This window comes from Cebus imitator, unplaced genomic scaffold, assembly GCF_001604975.1.
Source record: "Cebus imitator isolate Cc_AM_T3 unplaced genomic scaffold, Cebus_imitator-1.0 Scaffold267, whole genome shotgun sequence".
Lineage (NCBI taxonomy): Eukaryota > Metazoa > Chordata > Mammalia > Primates > Cebidae > Cebus > Cebus imitator.
The window spans coordinates 3,160,651-3,172,077 of NW_016107582.1; the positions used below are offsets into that span (position 1 = coordinate 3,160,651).

General features: G+C 41.0%; 3 protein-coding genes across 3 annotated transcripts in view; 2 read left to right on the forward strand and 1 right to left on the reverse strand.

The window, feature by feature from the left end:
* The window catches only part of HAUS6 (HAUS augmin like complex subunit 6), a 57,145-nt gene extending 52,322 nt beyond the window's left edge, over positions 1 to 4,823 (forward strand). Inside the window, 1 exon segment of the mRNA XM_017500661.2 lies at positions 1,573 to 4,823. Coding sequence (XP_017356150.1) covers positions 1,573 to 1,634 — 62 coding nt within the window. The 3' untranslated portion in view covers positions 1,635 to 4,823.
* A 2,243-nt stretch (positions 4,824 to 7,066) lies between these two features.
* On the reverse strand, positions 7,067 to 8,789 carry RRAGA (Ras related GTP binding A). The gene has a single exon (XM_017500654.2). The coding sequence runs from the start codon at positions 8,425 to 8,427 to the stop codon at positions 7,486 to 7,488; it is 942 nt and encodes a 313-aa protein (XP_017356143.1). The 5' UTR covers positions 8,428 to 8,789; the 3' UTR covers positions 7,067 to 7,485.
* The window catches only part of SAXO1 (stabilizer of axonemal microtubules 1), a 108,064-nt gene continuing 105,417 nt past the window's right edge, over positions 8,781 to 11,427 (forward strand). The window contains exon 1 of the mRNA XM_037728529.1: positions 8,781 to 9,074. The gene's annotated coding sequence lies outside the window, so the exon portion shown is untranslated. The remainder of the gene's footprint in view (positions 9,075 to 11,427) is intronic.

Consider the following 11,427-nt stretch of genomic DNA (forward strand, 5'->3'; position numbering starts at 1 on the left):
CCTTTTCTTTTTTATAGAGATGAGGTTTCACCATGTTGGCCAGGCAGATCTTGAACTCCTGACCTCAAGTGATCCACCCACCTCAGCCTCCCAAAGTGCTGGGATTAAAGGTCACCGCACCCGGCTCACCTTTATTGTTAATGTGCTCCTCTTTCCTTCATCTAGGATGAAGGGAACAATCCCTTACTGTAAAAGGTCCTTTCAGAATCTCTGTTGATGTATATATAGTTACAATTGATTTGGGATGAGGGTGGGGAAAAAAGCCCCCCAACCCGAAGCTACTGGTTTTATAATACAAATGACCAAAAAGGTAAATGTCATCAAAATCTTGTCCAGTGGAAGGTGGTTTTTAGAAAGTTGAGAAACACAATTTTAAATATCATCGTTGTAATGGTGTAATATCTCTTACTTCCTTTGAAATACATTTGGTGGGAGTGGGGAGTAGAAATAAAAGAAGCCAGGTTAGTACATTAGTTTCCTAGCCTACCATAACCAAGTACCATTAAAGTGGTTGGCTTAGAACAGCAGAAGTTTATTGTCTCTGGAGACAGTAAGTTCTAGAGGCTAGATGTCCAAAATCAAGATGTTGAAAGGGCATCTTCCCTCTGAAGTCATTAGAAGAGGATCCTTTTCCTCTTCTAGCCTCTGGTAGCGCCAGGCATTCCTTGGCTTGTGGCAGTGTAATTTCTAACCTTTGCCTGTGTTGTCACATGGTATTCTTCCCTTGTGTGTCTATGTGTCTTAGAAGGACACAGTCATATTAGCTAATTAATGGGTCACCCTACTCCAGTATGACCACTTCTTAGCTAATTATATCTGTAATGACTGTATTTCCAAATAAGGTCACATTCAGAGGTACTGGAGTTAGAGCTTCAACATATCTTTTTGGGGGACACAGTTCAGTCCTTAACAGTTAGTATTAATAAATATTGAAGCTAAGCTTACTTTTCTTCACTTTTGTATGTTTGAATATTTTCTTCATAAAAGGTTAAAAAAATTGCTCTTATAGCTCATTAGGACTGATAAGGATCTGGCGATACAGTTTTATTACATATTACTCTGATTTGCCCCTAATAGTTATACACTACTACATTGAAAAGTATTTGCCTGGGCACAGTGGCTGATGCCTGCAATACCAGCACTTTGCGAGGCCAAAGATGGGAGGATTGCTTGAACCCAGGAGTTCAAGATCAGCCTCAGCAACACAGGGAGACTGTTTCATTACAAAAAATTAAAAAAATTAGCTGAGTATGTTGGCGCATGCCTGTGGTCCCAGGTACGCAGTAGGCTGAGGTGGGAAGATTGCTTGGGCCTGGGAGTTTGAGGCTGCAGTGAGCTATGATCATGCCACAGCACTCCAGCCTGGGTCACAGAGCAAGTCCCTGTCTCAGGAAAAAAAAAAGTATTCTAAGAGGAGTGTATTGATCTTTGGAGAAAGAGGGTACTTTGGTGAGAATAATAGTAATTTTATCATAATTGAGTGTTTGCTACTGCTTGGAATCTGTCCTATTTATTTTTCTTTGTAATATTTGCTTATACTTTACTTTTTTTCTTTTTTAAATCAATTTGCAGAAGAAGACATTTTGAATAAGAGCCTTGATGCAAAAGAACCTCCGTCTGACTTGACAAGTTGAAGACGTACCTATTTAATACGACTATGATGCACTTAAATTGAAGCTATGCCACAGGATAGAAACTGATTTATAACTTAAATACATATTGGAAGTGTAGCACTGTTTTTCAAGGTTTAAAAAAAATTCCAAATGCCTTTTAGCCTTCTTTAATATTTTTAGGTAAGGAAAGTATGTTAGGATTTTTTCTTTTTGTAGGTGTATGAGATTGAAATGTGAAGTATTTGGAAAGCAAATGTCAAGCAATGGGAAGCCATTTTGATTTCCTGAGTAATCTTGTAAGCATTAAGCATAAATGACAAAGTACTAGTGTAATTCTTATAACTTAAGTCAGTTAATATAAGGATGAGTAGTTTTTGTTGTATGTTCACTAAGTGGTTAATAGCCATTGAATATACTAATCTTAAATCTTAGGGAAGTATACAACTTTTACTGTTTCTTTATGGAACATTCTGGCTAACCAGAAAAAGCGAGAAAAATAGTGCCTTGTGATGTGTAGTCAAGATGACAAATTTTAAGACTGGAAAAGCTCTAAAGAGGCTTCATGATTATTCAAGTAGTATGATCCCAAGTAGTGATGTTTGGTAGAATAAAGTGCATGTGATGATTAAGTGAAGACTGGGGCAGAATGATTTAAAAAAAGGAAAAAGATGGAAGAAGATGAGTAGACACTTGCAAGGAACACTGTCAAATTATAAATCCATCCAGTGGGTTGTATAACATTTACGTTTAGTCTAATTTAGACTTTGATAATTTAATCCTAGTTTAATATTTTAACAAAAAATATAAATTTTCATTAGTCTGTTTTATTGTTGTTGGGTTTTTTTGAGGTGCCCTCTGTTGGGGGAGAGGAACAAGGAACAACCATCAAAATTCCTCATTCCCTACAGAATAGCCTCACAATAACTTGAGAAAACTGAACTTGGGGTTAAATAACTTGGCATGCTGGCACAGTCTCCTGCCTCATTCCTTCAGATGCCCTGCCCAGAGAAAGACTTGTGTCTAGCATCTAAGTGAACACATACTATTCGCCCTCTGTAAAGCAGGAGGAATGGAACAGGCACTGGGAGGGTGATCTTACCTACAGTGCCCTTCATAGACCCCATCTCACAGCCATCAAAATCTTGTCCACTAGTCCCCAAGGAACTGGCAAGGAGAGAAGGTGGAGGGGAAATTTATGGAAGTAAGTGGCTTAACAGTCATCTTTCTTCACTTATCTTGGGCTACCTGTCTCTAAGTCGTTTGTCCTGTCCCAGTGTGAAGACTCATCTTTTTGTGAGAAAAGACAAAAGAAAGCACTTGTAACTACCTTCTTTGTAATGGAAAAGGAGGAAGAAAAAGCTTCACCTAAGCTGCTGTCTTTTATTAGTTAATACAGCAAATCAGGGACTCAGCAGGTCTATGGGGAAACTATTCTTTAGTCTGCTTTAAGAAAACTCAGGATCTGAAAATCTTAGCATGTAAGGCTGTCTTATCAGCATCTGCAGAAGTGCCATGGCCATTGCTAGACACTTAATGTGCATTATTTCACTTAATTATATTTTAAATATGCTTCCCTGGTAATTCTTCAGCTCAACAAAGAGTGAGAACTGCTGCTAGGAAATAGAGATTCACATTTAACCCTGTGGTACTTTTAAGAAGCAGGTATGTGGTTGCATATATGCTTTGGTAGAGATTGTTAACCATCTAATAGGGAAGCTCAGTTTCGCCAGTCAAGTCTGAGAAGCCCTTAATTACTGAGAATCAAAAGAGCAGAATCTGTAGACATTTTGGATTTGTTTAAAAAAAAAATGTTAAGTGAGTTATACCTGTGATAGGCTGAAAGTTTTTGACATTCTTTCCTGTTCTTTATGTGCCAGTACCATAAACAAAATTATCTCACATGTATCACTTTCTTTTCCTAAACCACTGTGATTGCAGCTTTTTGCCTTCAGCCTTTTCCCTATCCAGTAGCTCCTGCATAGTTGCCTTGTGATCTTAAGGAACTGTTTTGATTGGGTCACTTCCTTGCTTAAAATTCCCTTAATGGTTCATTGTTAATTCTAGAATTAAGTTCAAATTTAAAGACATGTAAGATCCCTTTAATGGATTTTGTCTATTCCCCCTTCCACTGTAATCTCCCATTTTTTTACTGAACTGTTTCAGTGAGCATGGGTCTTTAGAAACCTTGATTTACAATTCTCCTGAGGCAGGAATACCTTGCCTTCCTCTCCTAGCTTACCACAATTACAGCTGTATTTTAAATCTCAGAACAAATCTGACTTCTACCTTGAAGTCTTAATCTACCCTTTTTATATCCATGTGCCTAACTCCTCCTCTGAAATATTCTATGATTTGTCTTTTTATTCATTTAATATTCCACTAATTTTATTATTTTTTTATGTTTGTGTGTGGTCTCTCTAGTTATAGCAGTGCATACATAAATACAGATACACCTATGTAAATATGTGTTGGGTGTATGCATTCATACATATACCCCAAGGGCCATGTGTCATCTTTAGCAATATTTAAGTATTGGAATTGTTTTGTTTGCCCCCTATATCATGGAATAAATGGTAAAGAGGGCGAAGTTATTGCTGTAAGTATATTTCTCATTACATTAACATTAGACATTATATAGAATGTATTTTGTTTTATTCACTATTTGTTAAGATACAAAGGTGTATAAACTGACTTCTACATCAGCTTGAAAACCTGAGATAATGCTAAAATGTTTTAGTTATTTTAAATGTTTAAAGAGGGAAGCGTATAATATTGCTAAACGTGAAAAATGGTATCAAGTAGAATAAAGAATAGTTGAAGTTAACATTTGGGGGAAATTTAACTGAAAACAAAAATACAAGTATTTTGAAACCTTTTCTTTACCGTAAGTCTCTTGACTTTGAAGTCAAATTTATCTAAAGTAAAAACAGGAATTCTGGAGACCTATATAAAAGTTATTATTTTCCTACTCTGAGTGTACTAAAATTAAAATACATTGAATGAAGTTTTCCTCAATGTACAAGTATTGAAGTAAATGTTTCTTTTGTATTATGTTGCAGATATAGTTAACTCTAGAAGTGACCTTTTTCCTTATGCACTGTGAATAGCAAGTCGGCATCCTATGTTTAAAATATTTGAGAATCCTCTATGGGACTCTTAGTAAATGTTTTAGATACTGTTGTTTTCAATAAATATTTTATATTATCTGGCTCTGGAATTTCCTATATAATATCAAAAAGAACTATGTCCCTGCAAATTGTAGGATGATGACATATAAAGGTATATTAATAACCTGATCTGCAAAATAAATTTGAGAGGTTCAGCGATTCAGGTAAACATATTTTGTTATTGCCATTTTAATTACTAGATTTACTGTATGTAATATTTTTAAATGATTTTTAAAAGTATATCTATAGCATCAGTTTCTCATCTGGAGTCTTTATACTAGTTTATTGCCAATGACCCTAATTAATATTTATAAATTATACCTGAATAGCTTCTTACTCTTCATGAGTGGTGTCATCACATCTGCTGCTAGAAAGGGATTAATAAATATTAAATAATTTTATAAAGCCTTAGAAATTCCAAAGCCCTATCACTTACATTTACTGCCTATACAAAGATAGCACCTAGGGTGTAAAATGAGAGGCTTAGAGTTGATCACAGGTCTCTTGACTCTAAAATACTTAGATTTCTTTTCCATCTATAAGGCAGCTATTGCTGGAACTGGAATGGAACACTTTAGATATGTTTTCCAATTTTACTACACCACATTGCCAATCCAAATTAGAAACCTCAGAATCCTTCCTCAAAAGTAGGTGATCTAAGAATCTGGTTCAGTATTATCCAATTTCCAGATAAATACAAATGGGAAAGTGATCTTGCCCCCAAATAAGTGAAACTCTTCCTTGAGGGAGGTTGGTTAGCTTCCTGGGCTTTGGCTTACTCAGTATGCAAATTTGGAATTATATGAAGGAATAATCTATATCTAAAAAGCTGGGGCCCATTACCAGTGCTGATCTGTGCATGCAAGTTATAAGAACAAAAAAAATGGCCAAGTGAGGTGGCTCATACCTGTAATTCCAGCACTTTGGTAGGCCGACGCAGGCAGATCACTTGAGGTCAGTAGTTGGAGACCAGCCTGGCCAGCATGGTGAAACCTCGTCTCTACTAAAATTACAAAAATTAGCTGGGCATGTAGTCCCAGCTACTTGGGAGGCTGAGGCAAGGAATGGCTCGAACCTGGGAGGCAAAGGTTGCCGTTAGCCTGGATCGTGCCATTGCACTCCGGCCTGGCAACAGAGGGAGATGCCATCTCAAAATAAACAAATAAATAAAAAGCTAGGATTCTTATGGTTAACTTTTCAGTGGAAGTAACGGGGTGTAATGATTAGGAGAGTCAGTAGTCAGATTGCCTGGATTTAGCTGTATGACCTTAATAAGGTCATAGCAGTTTGCTTATCTGTTAAAATAGAAAGTAACCTACCACATAGGTTGTGAGGATTGAGTAAGATAAATGCACACGTGTTTTAAGAACACCTGACATTCCCGGGCACAGTGGCTCACACCTGTAATCCCAGCACTTTGGGAGGCTGAGGTGGGCGCATCACTTGAGGTCGGGGGTTGGAAACCAGCCTGACCAACATGGAGAAACCCTGTACTAAAAATACAAAATTAGCTGAGCGTGGTGGCAAAACACCTGACATTTAGTAAGGGATCAAATATTCAAATAGGTTTCACGTCAGTAATTTGGGGAAGAATGGCTCAGTAGGTGGTAATGGTAGTTAACACATAGTACTGAGTATGCCCTAGACACCATTCCTAAATAGTTTTCATGTTGAATTTAATCCTTTAACAATCCTCTCAAGTGTTTTTTGTTTTTGAGATAGGCTCTTGCACTGTCAACCAAAACCGGAGGGCAATGACACAATTATGCCCCAGTGCAGCCTCTCCCTCCTGGACTCAAGCAATCCTCCTTTCTCAGCCTCCCAAGTAGCTAGGACTATAGGCAAGCACCACTATGCCCAGCTAATAAAAAAATTTTTTTTTTTTTTGTGGAGACAGGGTCTCGCTATCTTGCCCAGGCTGGTCTTGAACTCCTGGTTTCAGGTGATCCTCCCAACTCAGCTTCCCAAAGTGCTGGGAAGTGAGCCACCATGCCTGGCTATGAAGTAGTATTCTGACCCACAGTTTACAAATAAGGATACAAGTGTAGTGAAATTAAGTATTTTGCCCATGTTCAGAGAGCTAGTAAGTGAAGGGACCAGAATACTGACTCAGGTGGTCTAGCTTGACCCCACAGCATAAGCACTTCTACAGCTGTTACCAAACATCACTCAAGTGCTGGGGGCTAAACTCACAAAATCAAATATGCCACTTAATCAGTATTTGTGGGCAGTCAGAATTTAGATTTACATATTAAGCACTTTAAAGTTATTTCAAATAAGACCATGTTTTAAATTGCTAACACGTTTATTCATGAATGAAGCCAAGAAGAGTTTATAAATGCATTTTAATACCTTGCTGATAAAATAGTAACATTCCATCTTTGCAATCTGATACGGAATACAGTAAGATACTGGTAAAGGCTTTGATGTGCATATCTATTATAACCAGGTAATCAGAACACACACGAACCACCTACTTTAGTGTTACACCATACCATCTTCTCAGAAAAGCCAGCTTCAAGCTCTACTGGGTAGGTAAGTAGCGTCCAATGTTTAAAGACTGGAGAGCAGGGGAAAAAGATGAAAGGAGAAAGCAGCGCACACTTCAAAGCCCACTTTTAAGCACACGACATTATGAATGTTAAAAATAAAGGATGCAAACAAAAAAGGAATTCGGCATTTTCAGAAAGAGCATTTGGGACTATTCAACGCATGAGGAGACTGTGCTTGGGGCCATCCACTCTCTCCAGCTTCTCAAAGTGTTTCCTGGCATTGCGAATGTTGATCAGGGTGGCCGCAGAAGGGATCGACGGATCTGACATGACCACCATCACGTACGTGTTTGAGGTGAAGATGTCGATGAAAGCTGCGAAGTTGGAATTCCTAACTTCCATGCTCTGAAAGGAAGCGGCCAATTTACTGCAGCTCAGCTTGAACTGCTTGATGATGTTGCTGATCTTCTCAAACCGGTGGACGTCGCGCTGCTCTTTGCACTGGTAGTGGGAAATAACCAAGAACGTAGCTCTTTCGAACAGCAGAACTTCATCGGCCTCGATGATTTGGGCAAAATTCCTGAGGTTCATCTCCAGCTGCTGAACGTTGGGAATTAGCTGGTAGACGATGCTGGACCAGGCTTTGTAGAGCGTCTCATCCCAGATGGACGTTCGAAAACAAGCACACTCCAGCGGGCGAGACAGACGCCTCAGGTCTTCCTCTCGCTCTTTAAAAATCAGGTCACGCTGATCTTCCTGAACCAGATCCATTTTGTGCACCAGGCAGAAGATTTTGGCATCAGGAGAGTTCTGGAGGATGGCCTCCAGACATGACTGGTAATAATGCATATCCTTTTCCAGTTCACGGCTCTCCACGTCAAACACGTAAATCAAAACCTCTACGTTACGGAAGATGTTGTCTCGCTGGCTGGTGAAGTAATTTTCCATGAAGGTGTCCTGACCGCCACAGTCCCACAGGTTCAGCACCAGGTTCCCCAGGAATCGGACGTGGGAGTGCTCCACGTCAATGGTGGCCCCCAGGCGCCGGGTGTCGCGAGCAATATAATTGGCGAAGATAATCGACCTCATGCTGGTCTTCCCCGACCCGCTCTTTCCCATCAGCAGCACCTTTTTCTTCATGGCTGTATTTGGCATCACCCGCCGGGGCCGCCGCGGACTGGGCCTGAGGGCGCGGCCTACACGCAGCGCCAAGGGAGGGAGACAGGGCTGCCGGGAGCTCACAGGCCGGGCCTCGCTCCGCTCCGCCGCGCAGCTGGGCAGGCAGGAGAGCCGAGAGCGCGAGTTAGGAGCTGGAGAGGCTGCAGCGGGGCTGGTTCTTTCTCAAAGAGGAGCGGCTGCGGCGGTCGGCGGCAACTGCACCGGAGACGCGCTCGCCTTCCGGAGAGAAGAGCCGCTGCGTCCTCGCCACCGCCCACTTCCGGCGGCGATCTCGCGAGAGCTCCTGCGCTCAACCGTCCCTGCCGGAGGAGCTTTGAAAAGCTGCTATTTTAATGAAACCCAACTGTGCAGCGCGAGCCCTAAGATGGAAGGGAAGTCCAAGAACTCCGGTGTTTTGTTCTGTTGCAGCTGGCCTTGCGGTTGCTAGGGTTACGTGTATGGTTGGCAGGGGGAAATGCTGCCCTCTCGTGGCCAAAAAAAGCCTCAACCACCACCACCACCACCACCGCAACTGGCTTTAGGAGCGAGATGCGCTGGGCGGGTTTCTGCAGCTGACAGATGAAGTGGAGGTAAAGCCCAGCGGGATCCCAGTCCACTTAGGCCTCCCCGGGTTCCCTGGCTCAGTGAGTACAAGGGCAGGGCGGATGGAGACTGTGCAGGTGCGGAAAGTGAGACTTAAGACAAGTGAAGCGATTGCCCGCTGCTGCGCAGCTAGATGACAGCAAGTCCCTCCTGGGAGACATCCTGGCTTCCAGATGTGCTTTAAATTCCTTTCTCACATCTGCTTTCCCCGTAATCTCAGACTTTAGAATTTATAATTAGAATTCCAAAGCTCGAGGAAACGATAATCTGGAATTCCATGCATTAGTTCCATCCTTACAGTAACCCTGTGAATTAATAATACTATTTTCAAGTGAGGGAATCAAAGGTTAGAGAGGTTAAGTCACTTGACCAAATTACACAGATACTAAATGATGAAATGGAATTTGGTTTTAGACTGACTGCAATACATTTGCCTAACAATAGGCCACACTGTGCCCCTCTAAAGCATAATATGATTCTACTCTTGATCCTCGAGTAGATGAGTGAATCAGTGTCATCCAGTATCATTCATTCAGAATGAATGAGAGTCATCAGGATACTGAAGCCTCTACATCTACCTTAAAGCCCCTCTTCCCTCCCTCCCTTCCTCCCTTCCTTCTTTTGACAAAGTTTCACTCTTGTCGCCTAGGCCGGAATGCAATGGCAGGATCTCAACTCACTGCAACCTCCGCTTCCCTGGTTGAAGCAATTCTCCTGTCTCAGCCTCCCAAGTAGCTGAGATTACAGACGCCTGCCACCATGCTTGGCTAATTTTTGTATTTTTTTAGCAGAGATGGGATTTCACCCTGTTGGCCAGGCTGGTCTTGAATTCCTGACCTCAGGTAATCCACCCACCTCGACCTCCCAAAGTGCTGGAATTACAGGCGTGAGCCACCATGCCCAGCCTTCTTTTTTTTTTTTAATTTTTAAATGTAGTTTTAGAGACAGTGTCTTTCTCCGCCAACCCGGCTGGAGTGCAGTGGTAAGATCATAGCTCACTGTCGCCTGCATCTCCTCGGCTCAAGGGATCATCACATGCCAGCCTCCCAGGTAGCTAGGACTATAGGCATGTGCCACTATGCCTAATATTTTTTTTTTTTTTTGAGATGGAGTTGTTGCCCAGGCTGAAGTGCAATGGCACGATGTCGGCTCACCACAACCTCCGCCTCCTGGGTTCAAGCGATTCTCTTGCCTTAGCCTCCTGAGTAGCTGGGATTGCAGGCATGCGCCACCACGCCCAGCTAATTTTGTAATTTTAGTAGAAATGGGTTATCTTCATGTTGGTCAGGCTGGTCTCGAACTCCTGACCTCAGGTGAGCTGCCCTCCTCAGCCTCCCAACGTGCTGGGATTACAGGCTTGAGCCACCGCGCCTGGCCTAATTTTTAAATTTTTTTTGGTAAATCTTTCTTATTTTCTATTTCTGTCTTTTTATTCCACTTTCCAGGAGATTTTTCTCATCTTAATTTTCTAACTCTTTGGAGTTTTGAAATTTAATAATCATATTTTAAATTTCTATAGGCTGTTCTATGTTCTTTTTAAAAACATAAAATTATTTTATTGGAATAAATATCTTCTTTTATCTCTCTGATGATAATAGTAGCATTAACAAAAGTTTTTGTCCTCTATTTAGTCTTGGTTTCGTCCAAGTTTCTTTCGTTTGTATGTTCTTTTGATCATTTTTATGTTAGAAACTTTCCTCAGTTGTTCAGTGATTGTTGGTCGTCTGCTCCTATTTAAAGTTATTTAAAACCTATGGGTAGCAATGAAGACTATCAGGTTCATTGAAATGACTGGGCCATTTCTTTGAAGAAACTCTTGCTGTCTGCCACCTTGAGACCTGTTGTCTTTGGCTGGTTAGATTCTCCCAGGATTCTTCTACTGGGCTTGGGTAAGTATAAGCCTGATAAATAGCATTCTGGTTACTAAGTGTGAGAAGAAAGCTAGGTTGCTAATATTCAATTTATAGGCCAACTTAATCCTGTTTACAGTATGGTACCCTAGTCCTCAGTGTCTCTGGTGTTCTCCTAGTCCAGAGACCCCCCTGTCTTACTCTTTGCAGGGAATAAAAACTGCTAGTCTTCTTAGATGGGAGATGGGCAATTGCCCAGCTATGTGAAACTGCAAGGAGATCCGTTAAGTCTAATTGCATCTTAAACAGCTCTTCAAACAGTTTCTCCTTTTATAGTATAATCTCTGATTCTGCTGATTCTTGAATCATTTGGAGGTTCTGTGGTAAAAATGTTGCTTCTTGGCTTTCCCCACTACTGGCTAAGGATTTAGCTTTCTTGAGTCAGCTAAAGTCAGTTACCATTCTTGCTTGTGCACTCCTGCTTCCAAAAATTTGATTTTATGATCTCTTACTCCCTCCCACCTTTTTTTTTTTTTTTTTTTTT